This window comes from Siphateles boraxobius, unplaced genomic scaffold (assembly GCF_051911475.1).
Source record: "Siphateles boraxobius isolate OS27281-9 unplaced genomic scaffold, OSU_SipBor_1 490, whole genome shotgun sequence".
Lineage (NCBI taxonomy): Eukaryota > Metazoa > Chordata > Actinopteri > Cypriniformes > Leuciscidae > Siphateles > Siphateles boraxobius.
Window position 1 is genome coordinate 1 of NW_027509131.1, and position 23,414 is coordinate 23,414.

Genomic DNA, 23,414 nt, shown 5'->3' on the forward strand with positions numbered 1-23,414 from the left:
GCTCTCAGCACAGAATAATGACAATCAATCATGATTAATCATATTATTAGGACTGATTCATAATTAATCATACAGATACAATCCAGATATGAATGCATGAAACTAGTTTTGCAGAGTTACAAGTTTCAAGCGGACTGATTTTCCATTTTTGATTTATTCTATGTGAATATAATGGAATCACGGTAGTTCTTCACAATAACAGTTCTAGATCACCATGATTCTGGACAATTATGGTTCTCGATCACCATGCTTTTAATGCATTATAGTTCTAGATCATCATTATGGCTATGAATAATAACAGTTCTAGATCATCATTATGGCTATGAATAATAACAGTTCTAGATCATCGTGGTTCTGATTTCTTATGGTTCTCGATCACAATGTTTTTGATGCATTATAGTTCTAGATCATCATGATTATTCATTATGTCTATGAATAATAACAGTTTTACATCATTATGATTCTCGAACACCATGTTTTTGATGTGTCATAGTTCTAGATCACCATGATCGTTATGACTGAATAATTACAGTTCTAGATCATCATGGTTATGGATTACTATGATTTTTGATCACCGTGTTTTTGGTGCATTATAGTTCTAGATCAGCATGATCATTATGACTGAATAATTACAGTTCTAGATCATCATGGTTATGGATAATTATGGTTCTCGATCACCATGTTTTTGAGTCACTGAGGATCTAGGTAAGCATTATCATTATGACTGAATAATAACAATTCTAGATAAACATCACCATAGTTCAGGATTATTGTGAGTCTCGATCACCATGTTTTTGGTGCATTATAGTTCTAGATCATTGTGGTTATGGATTATTATTATTCTCGATCACCATGTTTCTGATGTGTTATAGTTCTAGATCAGCATGATCATCATGACTACGAATAATAACAGTTTACGTCATCAAGTTTCTGGATTATTATAATTCTCGATCATGTTTTTGAGTCCCTGTGGTTCTAGATCATCATAATAATTATGACTATGAATAATAAGTTATACATCACCATCGTTCTGGATTATTGTGATTCTCGATCACTATGTTTATGATGTGTTATAGGCTAGTTCTTGATCAGCATAATAATTATGACTGAATAATCACAGTTCTGGACCATTATGGTTCTCGATCACCATGTTTTTGAGTCACTGAGGTCCTAGATCAGCATGATCATTATGACTGAATAATAACAGTTCTAGATCATCATGGCTATGGATTACTATGATTCTCGATCACCATGTTTTTGATGTGTTATAGTTCTAGATCAGTATGATCCTTATGACTCTGAGTAATAACAGTTTAGCATCATTATGGTTCTCCGGCACCATGTTTTTGAGTCCCTGAGGTTCTAGATCATCATGATAATTATTACTATGAATAATAAGTAATAAACCACCATGGTTCTGGATTATTGTGATTCTCGATTATAGTTCTAGATCATCATGGTTATGGATTACTATGGTTCTTGATCACCATGTTTCTCATGTGTTATAGTTCTAGATCAGCATGATCATCATGACTATGAATAATAACATTTACATCATCAAGGTTATGGATTATTATTATTCTCGATCATGTTTTTAAGTCCCTGAGGTTCTAGATCATCATGATAATTATGACTATGAATAATAAGTTATACATCACCATGGTTCTGGATTATTGTGATTCTCGATCACCATTTTTTTGATGCGTTATAGGCTAGTTCTTGATCAGCATAATTATTGTGACTGAATAATCACAGTTCTGAATCATCATGGTTCTCGATCACCATGTTTTTGAGTCACTGAGGTCCTAGATCAGCATGATCATTATGACTGAATAACAGTTCTAGATCATCATGGCTATGGATTACTATGATTCTCGATCACCATGTTTTTGGTTCATTATAGTTCTAGATCATCGTGGTTATGGATAACTATAGTTCTCCATCACCATGTTTCTGATGTGTTATAGTTCTAGATCATCATGACTATGAATAATAACAGTTTACATAATCAAGGTTCTGGATTTTTATGATTCTCGATCACCATGTTTTGGTGCATTATAGTTCTAGATCATCGTTGTTATGGATTACTATGGTTCTCGATCAGCATGTTTCTGATATGTTATAGTTCTAGATCATGATGACTATGAATAATAACAGTTTAACGTTAAGTTACATCATCAATGTTCTGGATTATTATTCTCGATCAAAATGTTTTTGAGTCACTGAGGTCCTAGATCAGCATGATCATTATGACTGAATAATAACAGTTCTAGATCATCAAGTTTATGGATTACTATGATTCTCGATCACCATGTTTTTGATGTGTTATAGTTCTAGATCAGTATGATCCTTATGACTCTGAGTAATAACAGTTTAGCATCATTATGGTTCTCCGGCACCATGTTTTTGAGTCCCTGAGGTTCTAGATCATCATGATAATTATTACTATGAATAATAAGTTATACATCACCATGGTTCTTGATTATTGTGATTCTCGATTATAGTTCTAGATCATCATGGTTATGGATTACTATGGTTCTCGATCACCATGTTTCTCATGTGTTATAGTTCTAGATCACCATGATCATCATGACTATGAATAATAACATTTACATCATCAAGGTTATGGATTATTATTATTCTCGATCATGTTTTTAAGTCCCTGAGGTTCTAGATCATCATGATAATTATGACTATGAATAATGAGTTATACATCACCATGGTTCTGGATTATTGTGATTCTCGATCACCATTTTTTTGATGCATTATAGGCTAGTTCTTGATCAGCATAATTATTGTGACTGAATAATCACAGTTCTGAATCATCATGGTTCTCGATCACCATGTTTTTGAGTCACTGAGGTCCTAGATCAGCATGATCATTATGACTGAATAACAGTTCTAGATCATCATGGCTATGGATTACTATGATTCTCGATCACCATGTTTTTGGTTCATTATAGTTCTAGAACATCATGTTTCTGATGTGTTATAGTTCTAGATCATCATGACTATGAATAATAACAGTTTACATAATCAAGGTTCTGGATTATTATGATTCTCGATCACCATGTTTTGGTGCATTATAGTTCTAGATCATCGTTGTTATGGATTACTATGGTTCTCGATCAGCATGTTTCTGATATGTTATAGTTCTAGATCATCATGACTATGAATAATAACAGTTTAACGTTACATCATCAATGTTCTGGATTATTATTCTCGATCAACATGTTTTTGAGTGCCTGAGGTTCTAGATCAGCATGATTCTGGATAATTATGACCGAATAACTTAGTTTATTTATTATCGTGTCTGTAGGTCACGTCTCACCGTGCACGTCTTTCTGCGCGATGTTCTGAGTTCGGATGAGCGATGACAGCCTCCTCACGTCTCCCCTGAACACACACTCATGCACGGGGTACGCGCTGTCAGTGTCCCCGTGGTTCTGGTTCTGCTGAGAACTGGAGCGGGTGATCTTGTGATTGCTGCCGCTGAAGATCTTGCTGCCTCGGTTGGCTTTTATCGGCCCGGTGGCCGCCGGTTCCTCGTCCGGCTCCAGTAGATCCAAACCCGCCTTGCGCTCTTTGCGCACCGAGCGGATCTTCTCTCCCGTCATATTTACACAGATGAGCGGTGGAAAACAGCAGCCCGCACAACATGAACACTGTCCGGTGACTCAACGGAGACGGACGGGAATGAAACACGCACCGGGGCGACGCATCTAACGGTAAACAAACGACACACACTCACACACCCTACGAGGAAGAGCCATCTGCCATCTTCCGCTCACACTCTCGCGAGATTTACAAACGGGGGGTAATGAACGCAGGGGAGAGTCTCGCGAGAATGAGGGGACACACTCATGCATCGAAACAATCCTCTACTCTCGCGAGAATGGAATGCAGGTTGACTAGAGACTGGCTGGTGTCGCGAGATCGAATAATTCTGTAAACACACATCTTCATTTGTTTGACATACACAAACTGATTGGGATGTTTGGATATAACAAGCTAAATAGAAGTGAAGATTTTGGTTTTCATTTTATAAATTAAAACGTTTAGAGGAGAGCAGACATGCGGAGTATCACTGCTGACACCTGCTGGAGAGTGAACATCATTTCAAAGGCACTTCTGGTCAAATCTGACTGATTAAAAGTTCCATTTTCCATTAAAAATGGAAGTTTTTTGGCTTTTAGTATGAATATATATATATATATATATATAGCCTCCTATATATTGTAAAGTGATATGGAGGAGATTAGGATGAGAAACGGTTAGACATTAGGAGGAAACTGCGGCTTTACCGAGCTGTGATATAAATGAAACGCAATTGGCTGTTTTCAAAAAGGGGAGGGGCTGTTCAATATGTCCCGCCCTGTCTTCCTATTTTAGTGGACTTTTAAAAACAAACTGAATTCTTATTAGTTCAGACATTCATATTAATAATAATAATACACTTTATTTATAACGCCTTTCTCATGTCCAAAGAGCAACAACACAAAGTAAACAGATTATAAAATACAAACATGCAAATGACAGAAAAAAACAGTAACACAGCTAATAGGTTTGAATTAGCATGTTTTGCTAGCATGTTTAAACAGGTTGCTAACATGATTTAGCATGTTGCAGACATGTCTTAGCACATTTGCTAGCATGAATTGACATGTTTTGGCTCATTGTTAACATGACTTAACATGTCTTAACAAATTGATAGCATGAATTTCCCCTGTAGTCAATAATTTGATCCCTTATCACCAATATTACAGATTTTTAAAAAAAATTCCTTGAAAAAATTTTTCTTTATGCCTTAAATTATCTTGAATGTAACTCAACACGATTGCCTCATTTAGTGTGGGTCTATGAATATGCAAATGAGCCCCGCCTCCACTCACCCACTCACTCACTCAGAGATCCACTCGTTGACGATCACACGTTGATCTGATTGGTTACAAGGTAGTTTATGACGTCAGAAACACCAGCGATTTCAAAGCGTGTTTTTGAGACTGTCTTTGGTTCACTGCAGTTTTAAGCAGAAAATACTCAGCAATGCTGTCGACTTATGAATTTACACATGATTTGTCTTAAAGCATATTAAAAACACCACATAGACATAAATAACATTAAAAGCTGGATTTCGAGCTGAATAGTAGACCATTAGTAGACCTAATAATAAAGTGTAACCAAAAATAAATGTATGTGATCTTTACCCCTTAGTAAATAAACTCATAATTACATCATTCAAAAACAGAAACGTTTCGTGTTCGTTTTTGTGGTCAGTGTTGAAAGCCCACAGAACATGTGACTTTATTCTTAGATTGTGTATGTGTGTGCAATACTTTGAATTCATCGATTACAGGGCAGAGAGGTGCTTATGGAGTCAAAATAATGCTGCATATATTTGCAAAGAAAAAGTAGGTATTGGAAAATAAAATAAAGTTTTTCAAGCAAAAATAAAGTACTGCAAAAGAAATTACACATTTTATAGCAATACTTTTTTTTTTTAAAGATTTGTTAAAGGTGCAGTGTGTAAACATTTTGAGTATCTATTAACAGAAATGCAATATGACATCCATAACTATGTGTTCATTGGTGTATAAAGAACTTACTTAGTAAACCGTACTGTTTTTATTACCTTAGCGTGAGACGTTTATATCTCCATAAACGCGGGCGCCCCCATGAAGGTCGACATATTGTGACGTCATGTTTCTATACCGTAGTCGACAGCGAACACAGCGTTACAGAGCGCGTTTCGTTGAAAGTGGAAGCAGCAGAAAGCTAGAAGCTAGCCATAAACACCGTGAGTAATGACTTTTCCCTTGTCAGTGGTGTAAAATATGTAGTTGCATTGTTTCGTGTAACTTAATTCTTCTCCCTCGCTGTGTTATGGCTTTGCTATGTGGGGATAAATGTGCTGGTTACGTTCGTGAGACAGCTGATTAATACTCTTGTCATTGACCGTAAAACAGTTACAGGAATCACCAACCCGTCGATCTTGGAAGCATTTTAAGTCGATCGAGTTTCCAAAATCAGAGTAAAAAAGCCTATAGTGTGTAGTAAATGGTGTCTAGGGGATGCGGAGGCGCATGCGCTGTTACAATCACGTTATTTTTGCCGCGCGCACCTTTGGACTCATGCAGACGCGTCCAGTTTAAACAAGGCTTAACGCTTTAACCAGCTCAGCCACAGTAACAGCTCATATTAGCCAGCTAAACTTTTACTACTCTGTTAGAAAAAATATATAGTTGCATAGTTTCATGTGTTTCTTCTCCCTCGCTGTATTATGGGTTTGCTATGTGGGGGGAAATGTGCTGGTTACGTTTGTGAGACAATCAGCTGATTACTATTACAGTATTATATTATATATTAAGACCCTTGATCCTCACCTGACTATGGCTTTGTAAACTTTATCCATGATGTGATTTATAATGGACTGTGGTACAGAAACTTGGCTTACTCTGGCTATTCTCTGCCGTCTCAGACGACGATGTTTGTCCCGTTTTAGCCTCCGTAGCTTCTTCGAAAGGGAGGGGTGAGCAGTGGGCTGAGCTCTTAGTGCAAACTCGCAACCGAACCGCTAGATGTCGCCAAAATTTACACACTGCACCTTTAACTAAATGTGTATTACCAGCATCTTTATTTTTGTTTGCAAAACAAAAAATATTTCCCCCCATACTTTATTTTTCTTTTGCAATTCTATATTTTGGTTTGCAAAACAAAAAACATTTCTCTCAATACTTTATTTTTCTTTTGCAATTCTTTATTTTGGTTTTCAAAACAACTTTTATTCTCTCAATACTTTATTTTTCTTTTGCAATTCTTCATTTTGGCAAAACAACTTTTTTTCTCTCAATACTTTATTTTTCTTTTGCAATTATTTATTTTGGTTTGCAAAAAAACTTTTTTTTTCTCTCAATACGTAATTTTTTTTGCAAATATACGTGTCATTATTTTGACTCCATAGGCGGCACACAATGCCAGCGTGACCCGTGAGTGACCCGTGAGTGACCCATGAGTGACCGCAGCAGAAGCTCAGTGAGTTCAGATCGATCAGCAGCAGCAGCAGCTCTGGAATCTCCTCTCGTAACACACAAACACTTGTTTCTCTGGGATCACACGGATATATCCGATGGAGGCTTGAAATCATTCTGATCTGATGATGAAATCTGCTAATAAGTAAGTATAACAGCCGGTTCTGACTTTATTAACTCAGTTCTTGAGTAAAATGCTGGACAATGAAACCGTTCCTGAGTATATTTGAGATTAAAATTAAATCTATTGTATATTCATTTGTTTTAAATTATAGTCCAATAACATGATTAGGATGCAAGTGTTAATTATATTTCTGTCCAGCTAATAAACACTGGTATGTTTCATGCCTCTTTTCCACTTGTTTCTCTATTATTTGCATGCCATTGTAAGTGTTGTAAGAGCCTGTGTTTATGTGTGTTTGTGTAACGGTGACCCTTTTCATTGTCTTGTGTTACTCCAGCATTCTCTGGCTGTTTTCACATTACAACTCACTTTACACGCTCAGAAACGTTAAACATGTTCAGAAATGTAATATTAGTATTGATTTCAGTGTTGTCTGATGATCCGTTTTTATTTTTCCTTCAGAATGTGCAGAATTATGCTTTGGGATGATGGATAATCAACATAGAAGAACTGTTAATGTAAGTAAACAAGCAAAAAAATGACCAGGAATTTACAGGATTTAGTGTATTATTTTACACTAAATTATTGTAGTCTGAAATTTTCAGTGAAATTAATAAATGCTGGGTATTTTTTTCTTTTCTTTTTCTTTTTACAAATTAACGTTAATCAACAGCAAAATTATGCTGACATCACAGTAGTTTACGGCTCTTGTTTTACTGTAAATTCTCATGATAAGAAATTCCACTGTAAGAAATTATATAGTTTACCACTGTAATTGTTTTGAAGTCACCATTATGGTGATCAGTGTTCAATTTGCTTGGGATCTTGGATCTTGTATATTCATAAAAAAAATTCTGATCTAGACAAGTCAGAAAACATTTTTTAAAACAATGACAAGCTAGAGTGTAATTAGGCTATTTGGCTGATTTTTAAGTTAGTCAAACTACTATTATTAGTGTTATTCCAGCATATAGATTTACCAGTATCTTATTTAAAATCCATAATTGTTTGTTGATGGATATTTTACAATAGTTAAGCAACTGTTAAGATCTATCTTTGAAACGTGTGATATTATCATGCAACACAAGATTTATTTTCCTCCATCAGGAAATTATGCACAGACATAAATACTCAATATACAAAACACAACAATGGTGACACGTGACTCAACAAATAATAATAATAATAAAAAAGATAAATTCTGAACATTACTAAATAAACAAACAACACAAACTGCTAAAAGTGAAGCAAAAATAAGTTCAGCAACACAGATAAAACCAACAAGAAACTCCACAGCATAATCTATTCATGCCGCACTGCATGCTGGGAACCTTCATAGTATATGCACTGTAGAAATACAGTATGATATTGAAGATTTTACAAGAAATTTCAAAGATTGCAGTTAGATACAAGAAAAATCCTACTGTGGAATTACCGGGAAGGTAATGCAATTATTAACCTGGAAAATACTGTAATCTCACACTAAACAGTGTAACGTTACTTTAAAATGAGTGCAAATGAGCTAAACAGCATTGTGGAAAATAATGGACAAGTAGCGTTTTATTATACAGGATTTTTTAGAAACCAAGTAAGTGTCTAAAATAATGATTCAGGATTTGACAGACAAGCTAAAAAAAATACAACAGAATTACCCATGATGCACTGAGTCAACGTTTGACCTAAAGTTCACCCAAAAATAAGAATTCTTTCATTAATTACTCAGCCTCATGTCGTTCCAAACCTGTAAGACTTTCGTTCAACACAAATGAAGATCTTTTTGATGAAATCTGAGAGCTTTCGGTCCCTCCATTGACACTCTATGCAATTTACCACTTTTTAAAAAAGGTAATAAGACACTATTAAAGGGATCCATGTAAAGGAATCCACTCTAGTGATTCAAACTCAAATTAAGGAAGCGACGCGAGTGGCAAAAAAACACAATTTACCACTTTGTTTACTAAATATTAATCTGCAACGATTTCACGCGAGCACCACGACGCATGCGCGTGCGGACGTTAATCCTTATGTGAACGCGCGTTGGAGATTAAAAGCAACAGGTTTCTTACAGACCAAGGACGATAACGATAAAGATATAGTTCTAAATAAATAAAGCAACTTTACTTACAAAAGAATAGCAAGCAGAGTTCACATTGAGACTATAACGATAACGGCACAGAGAAACTTAAACAATATCAATGGAATCACTTTCAGAATAAAAACACTGAGCCAATCAGAATCCGTCCTGCTTTGAAGAGCTCGAGCATTTAAAGCGACAGACGACAATACTGCAGCGTGAAAGATCACAATTATTTGTGTTTATCTTTAATCTGAGGATTAAAGATGCTTCTTGGAAAAATGTAAAGCCTATAATCTACTAAAATGAAAACATCAATAATCAAATATAGGTCTGTTATTGTAAAAGTAACAGCACGCATAAAATAAAAAAGTTTTGTTTATAAAGTGACTCATATGTCATTTTTACACTATCCTATGACTGTGAGATTTCTAATATTTCTCTGTTTGCTTCAGATGGCCTCCAGTGAACCTGAAAATTATCACTCTAACGAGGAACCCCAGCCTGGTGACCTCATCGAGATCTTCAGACCAGCCTATCAGCACTGGGCTCTATATCTGGGAGACGGTTACATCATCAACCTCACTCCTGTCGGTCAGTGGCGCCATCATGGCTCAAAAACAGCATTTAGATGACCTCAGAATAATATTTAGGCCTGAATTTAAGATTTATGTATCTGAATGGCATATAAAATCTCCATTCATTTGGATTAAACAGATTTAGTAACACTTTACAACAAGGTTACATTAGTTAACTTCATTACTTAACATGAACATTTACTAATACATAATTAAAATCAAAAGTTGTATCTGTATCTATTATTTAATAACCACGAGCTAACAATGAACAGTCGTATTTTTATGAACTATTATTAACAGATTAATAAATAGCCTACTGTAACAAACAAATTAGGCTACTCGTTGTTAGTTAATGTAATGTATTAGCCAATGATAACTAATGAGACCTTATTTTAAGGTGTTACAAGGTTTTAACTTATCATAAACTGAATATGATGCATATCTGTCCCCCTTGTAGTCAATAATTTTATCTGTTAAAACTCATCTTTGATCACCAAAATGACATATTTAAACGTATTTTCCTTGAAAAAAATGTCTTCTTGCCTTAAAATATCTTGTATGTAACTCGACACCCTTGCTTCATTTAGCATGCGCGGTTCTATGAATATGCAAATGAGCCCCGCCTCCACTCACTCACTCACTCAGAGATCCACTCGTTGACGATCACACGTTGATCTGATTGCTTACAAGGTAGTTTATGACGTCAGAAACACCAGCGATTTCAAAGCGTGTTTTTGAGACTGTCTTTGGTTCACTGCAGTTTTAAGGAGAAAATACTCAGCAATGCTGTCGACTTATGAATTTACACATGATTTGTCTTAAAGCATATTAAAAACAACACATAGACATATAAACAACATTAAAAACTGGATTTTTACCTCAGAATAATCATATTTTCAAAATGCATTCATTGAAATTGATTAGAATCAGCATAAATTGGTTACTCAGTTACAAAATATGAAAACATGGCTAGCTGTGTAATAACTAATATTCAGTGTTCAAATTGTATTTATTGATAATAAATAAATCAATCTTAAAACAGTTTATTAGTACTACATGCTTCATCTATGTATGACTGACAAATTTCCATCACGTTAAGTTTATTCCTTTATGTTAAAACTGTGTCCAAATGCATTAAAATTTTGATATGCAATTCAAATGCACGTCTTTAAACGTGTTTTCTCCTGTCAGATGAGAGTCAAGCCGCTGCCATGTCGAGTGTGAAGTCAGTGTTCAGTCGTAAAGCCGTGGTCCGCATGCAGCTCTTAAAGGAGGTTGTGGGAGAAGATTCATACAGGATCAACAATAAATATGATGACAATCACACGCCGCTGCCCGTCTCTGAGATCATCCAGCGAGCTCAGCTCCTCATTGGACAGGAGGTGTCATATGACCTGCTGGGCAGCAACTGTGAACACTTCGTCACTCTTCTTCGCTACGGCGAGGGAGTGTCTGAACAGGTCAGAACAACCAAAAAAATACCACATTATTACCATGTTCCAGGAATTTGGTATTATTTATGGAAGCTTGTTTCCGTCACAGAATAAATAATTGCGACTTTTTATCTCAGAATTTCGAGTTTATATCTCACAATTCTGACTTTACACAATTGGGACTTTATAACAGGCAATTCTGACTGTATCACGCAATTCTTAATTTATAACACACAATTGCGACTTTATATCACGCAATTCTTACTTTATAACATGCAATTACGACTTTATATCACACAATTCTGACCTTATAACTCGCAATTGCGACTTTATATCACGCAATTCTGACTGTATCACGCAATTCTGACTTTATAACACACAATTGCGACTTTATATCACGCAATTCTTACACAATTACGACTTTATATCACTTAATTCTGCCTTGATAACTCGCAATTCCAACTTTATATCACGAAATTCTTACACAATTACGACTTTATATCACGCAATTCTTACTTTATAACATGCAATTGTGACTTTATATCACGCAATTCTGATTTTATAACTCACAATAGCGACTTTTTATCATGCAATTCTGATTTTATAACTCTCAATTGCGACTTTTTATCATGCAATTCTGATTTTATAACTCTCAATTGTGACTTTATATCATGCAATTCTGATTTTATAACTCTCAATTGCGAATTTTTATCATGCAATTCTGATTTTATAACTCTCAATTGCGACTTTTTATCATGCAATTCTGACTTTATATCACGCAATTGTGGCTTTTTATCATGCAATTCTGACTTTATATCACGCAATTGTGACTTTTTATCATGCAATTCTGACTTTATATCACGCAATTGTGACTTTTTATCATGCAATTCTGATTTTATAACTCTCAATTGCGAATTTTTATTATGCAATTCTGATTTTATAACTCTCAATTGTGACTTTATATCACACAATTCTGACTTTATAACACAATTGCGACTTTATATCACGCAATTCTTACACAATTGTGACTTTATATCACGCAATTCTGACCTTATAACTCGCAATTGCGACTTTTTATCATGCAATTCTGATTTTATAACTCTCAATTACGACTTTTTATCATGCAATTCTGATTTTATAACTCTCAATTGCGACTTTTTATCATGCAATTCTGATTTTATAACTCGCAATTGTGACTTTATATCACGCAATTCTTACACAATTGTGACTTTATATCACGGAATTCTTACTTTATAACATGCAATTGTGACTTTATATCACGCAATTCTGCCTTTATAACTCACAATAGCGACTTTTTATCATGCAATTCTGATTTTATAACTCACAATAGCAACTTTTTATCATGCAATTCTGATTTTATAACTCTCAATTGCGACTTTTTATCATGCAATTCTGATTTTATAACTCACAATAGCGACTTTTTATCATGCAATTCTGATTTTATAACTCTCAATTGCGACTTTTTATTATGCAATTCTGATTTTATAACTCTCAATTGTGACTTTATATCACACAATTCTGACTTTATAACACAATTGCGACTTTATATCACGCAATTCTTACACAATTGTGACTTTATAACTCTCAATTGCGACTTTTTATCATGCAATTCTGATTTTATAACTCGCAATTGTGACTTTATATCACGCAATTCTGACTTTATAACACAATTGCGACTTTATATCACGCAATTCTTACACAATTGTGACTTTATATCACGCAATTCTGACCTTATAACTCGCAATTGTGACTTTTTATCATGCAATTCTGATTTTATAACTCTCAATTGCGACTTTTTATTATGCAATTCTGATTTTATAACTCTCAATTGTGACTTTATATCACACAATTCTGACTTTATAACAGAATTGCGACTTTATATCACGCAATTCTTACACAATTGTGACTTTATATCACGCAATTGTGACTTTTTATCATGCAATTCTGATTTTATAACTCTCAATTGCGACTTTTTATCATGCAATTCTGATTTTATAACTCTCAATTGTGACTTTATATCACACAATTCTGACTTTAAAACACAATTGCGACTTTATATCACGCAATTCTTACACAATTGTGACTTTATATCACGCAATTGTGACTTTTTATCATGCAATTCTGATTTTATAACTCGCAATTGTGACTTTATATCACGCAATTCTGACTTTATAACACAATTGCGACTTTATATCACGCAATTCTTACACAATTGTGACTTTATATCACGCAATTCTGACCTTATAACTCGCAATTGTGACTTTTTATCATGCAATTCTGATTTTATAACTTGCAATTCTGACTTTATATCACGCAATTCTGACTTTATAACATACAATTGTAACTTTATTTCACGCAATTCTTACACAATTACCACTTTATATCACGCAATTCTTACACAATTCTGACTTTATATCACGCAATTCTGACCTTATAACTCGCAATTGCGACTTTATCACACAATTCTGCCTTTATAACTCACAATTGTGACTTTATATCATGCAATTCTGATTTTATAACTCGCAATTGCGACTTTTTATCATGCAATTCTGATTTTATAACTTGCAATTCTGACTTTATAACATACAATTGTAACTTTATTTCACGCAATTCTTACACAATTACCACTTTATATCACGCAATTCTTACACAATTCTGACTTTATATCACGCAATTCTGACTTTATAACTCGCAATTGCAACTTTATCACACAATTCTGCCTTTATAACTCACAATTGTGACTTTATATCATGCAATTCTGACTTTATAACTCGCAATTGCGACTTCATATTACCCAATTGTGAGAAAAAAAAGTCAGAATTTTGAGATAAAAAGTCGCAATTACCTTTTTTTATTTTTCATTCTGTGGGGGAAACAAGCTTCCATCGGTATTCAATCAGCACCATGCAAAAATTTGCACTTTGATATGGCATTTTGGCACATATCAAATCCCTACCAAGGATGAATTTTGAAGCATCATGTGTGCTCCCACCAAAAATGCTTCTGATTCAGGAAATGCCTGATGCCAAAAATGCTGTCAAGTATTGTATTATGTAAAAAACATGATAGATGAATATGCTAATTAGTCAGACGCACATCACTGTATGTGCCTGTACTTTTAATGATTTATTCATATTATAAATAGTAAAACAATAATTTGATGTTCTGATTGGGAACGAGGCTGTTTATGTGATATAGTGTGATCTTCTGTGTTGACAGGCATCACGGGCGATAGGCGCCATCAGTTTGGTGACGGCAGCGGCTAGTGCTTTTTCAGTGCTGGGAATAATCAACACACGCTCCAGAAACAGACCGTTCTAGATCTGACGAAGCCCAGACCACTGAAGACGTTATATGAAGTGATCTGAATTATTATTTAAAGGCATCTGACTCAAGTTTTTTAGGTTGAAAGCAGGTTGTGTGTGACAATGAACTTTTAATGTGAAAGTATTAAAAACTGCTTTATTTCATGCTTGAATGTTTAAAAATACATTATTTTCCTCATATTCTCCATTGTTGCGGCTCCTCTCGTCCCAGTCTGTCAGTAACGCTCTGTTTACTTCCTGTCTCTATGAAGCCCCTCCTTCTGAAAAGCACACTGTGCTCTGATTGGTCGAGTGCTAGTGTGTTTGTGAAATGTCCCGCCCCTTTCCATAACCTCCAGTTTAACACACTACTAACTAACTCAACCAGGCCCCGCCCCTTTATTCTGCGTATGAATTATTATAATGAGAAATATTGTGACGTGTTCGTTCTCGGAAGAAACTCAAGATACCATGGAGGCGTTTCAGGGAGTTGATAACTATGGAAGCACATCCTAAATATTTGAATAAAAATATAAAATGTAAAAAAAAAACACCCCACAACATATATATAGGAAAGAAATGTTTTAATTACATATTTCAAATGTACAAAAAGTTGAAAACAGTAATCTAGGCAGACATGTGTGAAGCTGAAGTGTAACGGAGCTGCTGATTGGTCGGCTCAGGTGTTCTGTGCGGCTTGCTGCATGATGACCGAGCCGAGACTCAATAACTGCAGATACTCGTCAGCACCGTCGGCCAGACACTTGTCCACCTCCTAAAAGACACATCAGAACATTTGATTTCAACAAAACAACCAACACATTTCAATGGAACCTTGTTTCCGCCACAATAATAAAAAAAGTAATTGCGACTTTTTATCTCACAATTCTAACCTTTTTTTCTCCCAATTGAGTGATATAAAGTCAGAATTGTGTTATAAATTCAAAATTGTGTTATAAAGTCAAAATTGCGTGCTATAAAGTCAGAATTGTGTTATAAAGTCAGAATTGTGTGATATAAAATCAGAATTGTGTTATAAAGTCAGAATTGTGTGATATAAAGTCAGAATTGTGTGATAAAGTCAGAATTGTGTGATATAAAGTCAGAATTGTGTTATAAAGTCAGAATTGTGTTATAAAGTCAGAATTGTGTTATAAAGTCAAAATTGCGTGCTATAAAGTCAGAATTGTGTGATATAAAGTCAGAATTGTGTGATAAAGTCAGAATTGTGTGATATAAAGTCAGAATTGTGTGATATAAAGTCAGAATTGTGTTATAAAGTCAGAATTGTGTTATAAAGTCAAAATTGCGTGCTATAAAGTCAGAATTGTGTGATATAAAGTCAGAATTGTGTTATAAGGTCAGAATTGTGTGATATAAAGTCGGAATTGTGTGATATAAAGTCGGAATTGTGTTATAAAGTCAAAATTGCGTGATATAAAGTCAGAATTGCGTGCTATAAAGTCAGAATTGTGTGATATAAAGTCAGAATTGCGTGGTATAAAGTCAGAATTGTGTGATATAGTCAGAATTGTGTGATATAAAGTCAGATTTGTGTGATATAAAGTCAGAATTGTGTTATATAAAGTCAGAATTGTGTGATATAAAGTCAGAATTGTGTGATATAAAGTCAGAATTGTGTGATATAAAGTCAGATTTGTGTGATATAAAGTCAGATTTGTGTGATATAAAGTCAGAATTGTGTGATATAAAGTCAGAATTGTGTGATATAAAGTCAGAATTGTGTGATATAAAGTCAGAATTGTGTGATATAAAGTCAGAATTGTGTGATATAAAGTCAGAATTGCGTGATATAGTCAGAATTGCGTGATATAGTCAGAATTGCGAGATATAAAGTCAGAATTGTGTGATATAAAGTCAGAATTGTGTGATATAAAGTCAGATTTGTGTGATATAAAGTCAGAATTGTGTGATATAAAGTCAGAATTGTGTGATATAAAGTCAGAATTGTGTGATATAAAGTCAGAATTGTGTGATATAAAGTCAGATTTGTGTGATATAAAGTCAGAATTGTGTGATATAAAGTCAGAATTGTGTGATATAAAGTCAGAATTGTGTGATATAAAGTCAGAATTGTGTGATATAAAGTCAGAATTGTGTGATATAGTCAGAATTGCGAGATATAAAGTCAGAATTGTGTGATATAAAGTCAGAATTGTGTGATATAAAGTCAGATTTGTGTGATATAAAGTCAGAATTGTGTGATATAAAGTCAGAATTGTGTGATATAAAGTCAGAATTGTGTGATATAAAGTCAGAATTGTGTGATATAAAGTCAGATTTGTGTGATATAAAGTCAGAATTGTGTGATATAAAGTCAGAATTGTGTGATATAAAGTCAGAATTGTGTGATATAGTCAGAATTGCGAGATATAAAGTCAGAATTGCGAGATATAAAGTCAGAATTGCGTGCTATAAAGTCAGAATTGTGAGAAATAAACTTGCAATTCACACTTTTTCTCCCATTTGTGTTTTAAAGTCAGAATTGTGTGATATAGTTGCAATTCTGAGAAATAAAGTCAGAATTGCAAGATGTAAACTCACAATTGTGAGATAAAAGTCGCAATTATCTTTTAAAATGTTTGATTCTGTGGCGGAAACAAGCTTTTATACATTTCCACTGAACAGAACAAGAAAACTCTCTTATTTCAGTGTGTAGTCTCGGTTCACTTACGGCCATCTTCTCTGCAACGACAGATTTCTGTTTATCGCTCAGCTTCTCTTCGATGATGACCTCATGTAACTGGTTGAGGACGTTAGTAGCAGCGAATCCCTGATCGATCAGATCCTGCACAAATCAAGATGAGCTTTATGGTTTTATGGAAAACCGATACTGAAAACATGACGTTTATAAAGATATAAACATTCTTAAATCAAGATACATTTACTGGAGAAGCTAAATGATTGAAGCTATTAAATCGGTTATTGTAAAATTGATTAAATTAACACATGTCTGCCAATGGGGTCAGAAAAATAATCTAATTCCCCTTTGCATTAAGTGTATTTTTCAGTAAATGTATCTTGATTTAAGGATTTTTATGTTTTTTTGTTGTTGTTTTTAGAAAACAAGACAGGAATACTAAGCAAGAAGAATATTTTGTTACAATAAATCTGAGTTGAGAGTTTGATGAGCACAATAATGAGCTCTTAAACACAGATGCTGTAAAATGAATTTCAAGCACTACTTTTTTGGTTTTCAAGGACTTCATTTATCAATTTATCTCATTTATCAAACAATATTTTTATCTTTGAAATAAAAAAAGGTAAACAGATAAACAAAAATAAACCAATAAAACAAAATGGAACAAATAAAGTGCAGTGACTGCGGTAACTTTAACCATTGAAAGGATACTATGACAAAGACATCGCTTTCCTCATTTAAAATTATTTTTTTCTGTCATGAATATATGATTGAGCTGAAGAATGAAAGCTGTATCACATACTTGCATATTTATATGAGCAATATCACACTCATAGCCATTCAAAATGCCTCTATATCAGACGGACCGCAGCTTTAATTTTGTGAAAAGATTCTTTATTCGATCAAATTAAACACTAATTTCACATGTATTGTTTTCAAGGGTTTTTCCAGGACTTCAATTTCAAAAATTCAAGCACGTTGTACGAACAGTGTCTGTTTTCAGACTCACCTTCACAGCGAGCTCCAGCTTCTCGAAAGCGCCTTTATAACAGATCTGGAGGAGCGTTTCAATCACTTTGGGCGGAACCACCTTGAAAAAGAAAGTAGAGTTTAAAGACGGTATATTAAAAGTCTGGGTCTCGTTCGGCACGTTCACTCACCCCCGCGATCTCGATGATGATTTGTTCAGTGATTTCCCGCTCAGCGTTGAGTCTCGCGGCGCTCTGGAGATACGTGATGGCTTTCCTGAGATCTCCATCTGAGACCTTCACCAGAGCCTCGATTCCCTTCAACACACACACAAATATTTACTCCATACAAAAAGCTTGTGCTTTAAAGGAATAATTCATCCAAAAATGGAAATTATCTCATGATTTACTCGTCCTCAAGCCATCCTATGTGTGTATCGGCTTTCTTCTTTCAGCCAAACGCAATCAGTAATATTCAGTCCCTCCGGAAAAACACGATTATTCGATCGCATTATTCAATGCATAATCAGCCAAAGTCCTCATATTAATGCAGGGGGCACATTTTTTCAGATATGACGCACTTTCGCCCAAAATATGCGGGACTTGCATGATTTCACCATATAAAGCTGGGAAGAGCCAGGATATTATTTAATATACAAATGCAGAGTTTTTTTGTGATTGTTGCGAGCAAAAATCCTTCATTATGAGGCACGTTTTCTTAAAAAATGCGATGGAATATGTGGGATATTTATGCAATTTTATGCGATGAAATTGCGGGAACTTGCAAAAACGGCGGTTTGATGAAAAAGAGAAAAAAGTGATTCCCCAACACCCTGTTCTCACTAGACCACTGCCTTAATGTAAAGAGTCATTTCCTTTTACTTCCTATGATAAGCAAGCGTAACATCACAGAAAGTGCTGGAATATTTAAATCTCATCTTGTTTTATTTCAGATCTTAATAAACACACGCCTCAAACTTACAAAACACTGATGAGTCAAACAACTTCTGCAGCTTTACAAAAGGAATATGCTACAACGTCTGTAAAAATGAATAAATAAAATATAAAAATGTGTGCTTCCTGTTTTACAGCTTTTCGATGATGTTCACGTCTTCATAACGTTCCCATGGCAACAGGGGAAACGGCTGCTCGTGTGTGAAGTAAATAGTGCTGGGCGGTTTGACAAAATTTATATCACGTTTTTTTTTATTCAAAATTATGCCGGTTTTCCGATTTATGACTTTTGTTTTTCATTTTTCATGCATAATCAGGTGTTCAAAGCATTTTCTACTGGTTGAGAGAGGAATTACTGCAGTAAATTGACTTAGGATGGTCTATTTTACTGTCATTAGTGAATATTGTAGAATAGAATAGCGCCCAGTATAACCTAAAATTGTTATTTCTTAACGTTCTTATAACCAGGAAATAACGTTAAAGCTGCAGTAGGGAGTTTTGAGAAAATGTTGACTTAGCCTGAAAATTTGAACAAGCACAACTTACAGGTCCAACCCACTTGCTCTCTGCTACGCTACAGTCCTCCCTCCACAGCTCCTCCCTCCACAGCTCCTCCCTCCACAGCTCCTCCCCCACAGCTCCTCCCTCCACAGCTCCTCCCCCCACAGCTCCTCCCCCACAGCTCCTCCCTCCACAGCTCCTCCCCCCACAGCTCCTCCCCCACAGCTCCTCCCTCCACAGCTCCTCCCCCACAGCTCCTCCCTCCACAGCTCCTCCTCCACAGCTCCTCCCCCCACAGCTCCTCCCCCCACAGCTCCTCCCTCCACAGCTCCTCCCTCCACAGCTCCTCCCTCCACAGCTCCTCCCTCCACAGCTCCTCCCCCACAGCTCCTCCCTCCACAGCTCCTCCCTCCACAGCTCCTCCCCCACAGCTCCTCCCCGCAGCTCCTCCCCCACAGCTCCTCCCCCCACAGCTCCTCCCCCCACAGCTCCTCCCTCCACAGCTCCTCCCTCCACAGCTCCTCCCCCACAGTTCCTCCCTCCACAGCTCCTCCCCCCACAGCTCCTCCCTCCACAGCTCCTCCCCCCACAGCTCCTCCCCCCACACCTCCTCCCTCACAGCTCCTCCCCCCACACCTCCTCCCTCACAGCTCCTCCCCCCACAGCTCCTCCCCCCACAGCTCCTCCCTCACAGCTCCTCCCTCACAGCTCCTCCCTCCACAGCTCCTCCCTCCACAGCTCCTCCCTCACAGCTCCTCCCTCACAGCTCCTCCCTCACAGCTCCTCCCCCACAGCTCCTCCCCCACAGCTCCTCCCCCACAGCTCCTCCCTCCACAGCTCCTCCCCCACAGCTCCTCCCTCCACAGCTCCTCCTCCACAGCTCCTCCCTCCACAGCTCTAAAAAACTGGACGTTTTGAATGTTCCTAGAACATTCAGAAATAACGTTAACGTTTTTATAACTTAATGGGAATGTTATGAAAACGTTCTTATAACCTAAAATTGTTAGCTGGGGAAGAGGAGAGATTCGCGATTGCACTGAACACGTTTTAAGTGCAGGATTCTCTGAGTGAGCACAGAGAAAATAGACCTATTCTAGCAAGAGCAGCGTGTATCTGAGAGCGCGGCACATTATATTCCGCGCGCGAGCAGAGACATTCGCGCTCGCGCATTATATTAATGTACTTTCACGCTACAATAATGCGCTCTCGACATTTGATAGGAAAATAACGCCATAGTTCTGCAGCATCCATCTTCCCTGTAACGTAACACCAGAGCACTGCTGTTTACCCTCGCCTCGCCGTCGCTGCTTAGAAGTGCAACATTGTAAAGGGTCCGTCTGAAACAGTGTCGCTCGGCGCAGCGTAACGTTCGTTCCGAACGTTACGTAATTAAATAAATTGGTATGGCGGTATATACAAAATTAATATCATAACAAAAATATACACCGGTTTTCGGTATGAACCGGTATACCGCCCAGCACTAGAAGTAAACGCAACATTTTTCAACTTTCTGCTAAGATATATGTGACTTTTTTGCAACGAAAATGTGGGGATTATGAAATCATGCAAGCCTCACATATTTTGTACGGAAATCTGCAATTTATGCTGCGTATTTGAAAAAATGCGGCCCCCGCATAAATATGCGGACTGACTTTGGCTGATTATGCATTGAATTATGCGATCGAATAATCACGTTTTTCTGGAGGGACTGATTAGCAGCGACTAAAGACAGCCCTATTTCATGGGTAATAATTAACAAAACTTCTTCGTTTACATCTTTGCTGTACTTGAGGTTCTCCTTCCCGCAGATCTCCAGCAGTCGCTCCTGCTGAATGTCATTGGCCAGCGGTTTGAAGCGGAACTTGGAGCATCTGGAGGTCAACGGCTCGATTATCCTGCAGAAACAAGCGAGAGTCAGCAAACCCGACTTAAAACCCATCTTTTCTCTGTGGCCTTGACACCTAGAAAGATTTACTCATGTTTATGTGTATGTTTATGTCGTTTCATTTTATTTTTGTTGTATGTAGTTGTGTGTCTTATGTGATTACTTTTTTTCTGTACAGCACTTTGGTTGTTTAAAAGTGCTTAAAGTTGGATTGGATTGGATTAGCAGAAGCCGCACGCGGCGGGTTTGTGCGTTCGCGTGGTTCACACTGACCGGCTGACGTAGTTGCAGATGAGACAGAACCGCGTGGTTCGAGACTCTTTCTCCATCGTGCGTCTGAGTGCCGCCTGAGCCGCGTTGGTCATGGAATCCGCCTCGTCCAGGATTATGATCTTGAATGGCGGACAAGGTTTCCCGCTGGGATTCAGAGAGTAAAAGCATGCGTTCAGAAACACTCGATCGGCGGTATCGTTTGAATTTAACGATACCGATTCCTATTTCGATTCTGCTTATCTATTTCCTAATTTCGATTCCAATTATGAAAAATAAACTATAAAAAAAAGAAACAGATATTCACATTTTAGTCTTATTGCACAACATTTAATTATAGCTGAATATCATGAACAAAAATAAACAGGATAAAGAACTCTTACACAAGGAACGTTAGCCTGCGGTTTAAAAATAACACAGAAAAATAACTATCCTAACTAATATACATTTTAAGGATTATTAAAGACAATAAACACTCAATAATTAAAAAAGAACAAATAAAAAATTAGCAATCGCAACAAATAAATACAACTGAACAAAGATACGATTAAAATAAACTGTGTTTTAAGATTTTCAGGTATTCAGGTACCGGAACGGTAATCAAATGTAAAATAACACTGCACTTTATACATAATATATACATTAAAAATATAGTTGCAAAAGTTATTCAGTCAAGAACAATTGAATTTTCTCTTAGTCTTTTGTTGTTTGATTAGTGTTATTATAGAGACGCTGCAGGAATATTAGGCTACTGTCACTTTAAGAGCTTCACAATATAACGGAATTCACGGAATCGAACCCAAACCTAATCGTTGCGTTTATTCGGGGCGTAACTCACTCGGTACGCGAGCCGGCCACCGCCAGCTGGGCGAAGTTCTTCACCTTCTCTCGCACCACCTGTATCCCTCGTTCATCAGAAGCGTTGAGCTCCAGGACTCTCTGTCGGTACAGCTCTGGCCTGAAGCACAACGCGAGGATATTAGCACACGCGTGTCTGAATCTCAATACGCATCGTCATTATGCAGATCTTACCCATAAAGCTCTCTGGCCGCCGCGAGGATGGTGGACGTCTTTCCTGTTCCAGGCGGTCCGTAGAACAGCAGGTTGGGCAGCTGTGAGAGCAGAGCACATCATCATTACGGCATTAGAGTATTCTGCCAGATTTTTAAATTAAAGTTTTAGATAAAGTTTTACTTCAGTTTTAGTAATTTGTTAGCTTTCTTGTAGCTCAAACAGTAGAGCGTTGGCGCTTGCAACGCCAAGGTCATGGGTTCGATTCCCAGGGAACGCAAAATTGACAAGAATGTAAATGTGTACTTTGAAACGCAATGAAAGTCGCTTTGGATAAAAGTGTCTGCCAAATGCATAAATGTAATTTTAAATACTTGGAAAGGTTCCCTTGGCAACTAATCTTGTGCTAAGAATGTGTTAAACCAAGTTAGCAAACACGCCAAATCATGCTAAAATGATAGCAACATGCCAATTCATGCTAGACAGGTAGTAAATAACACTAGCATGCAAATTCATGCTAGCAACATACCAATTCATGTTAGCACTGTGTTAAATTATGTTAACAATGCGATAATGCATGTTAGCAACGTGTAAAAACAT

General features: G+C 36.5%; 2 protein-coding genes across 2 annotated transcripts; one reads left to right on the forward strand and one right to left on the reverse strand.

The window, feature by feature from the left end:
* The first annotated feature begins 9,681 nt into the window (after positions 1-9,681).
* On the forward strand, positions 9,682-14,579 carry LOC143711220 (phospholipase A and acyltransferase 1). The gene is made up of 3 exons (XM_077202546.1): positions 9,682-9,820; positions 10,996-11,264; positions 14,478-14,579. Exons 1-3 carry the CDS (start codon positions 9,682-9,684, stop codon positions 14,577-14,579), a joined length of 510 nt encoding a protein of 169 aa, XP_077058661.1.
* A 551-nt stretch (positions 14,580-15,130) lies between these two features.
* Positions 15,131-22,933, reverse strand: LOC143711219 (replication factor C subunit 4-like; the record flags this gene model as incomplete). Its single annotated transcript, XM_077202545.1, has 8 exons — positions 15,131-15,338; positions 17,259-17,372; positions 18,235-18,315; positions 18,386-18,511; positions 21,423-21,543; positions 21,807-21,950; positions 22,642-22,761; positions 22,836-22,933. Coding segments are annotated over 8 exons (900 nt in total), but the record flags the coding sequence as incomplete, so codon positions are not given.
* Positions 22,934-23,414: the final 481 nt, after the last annotated feature.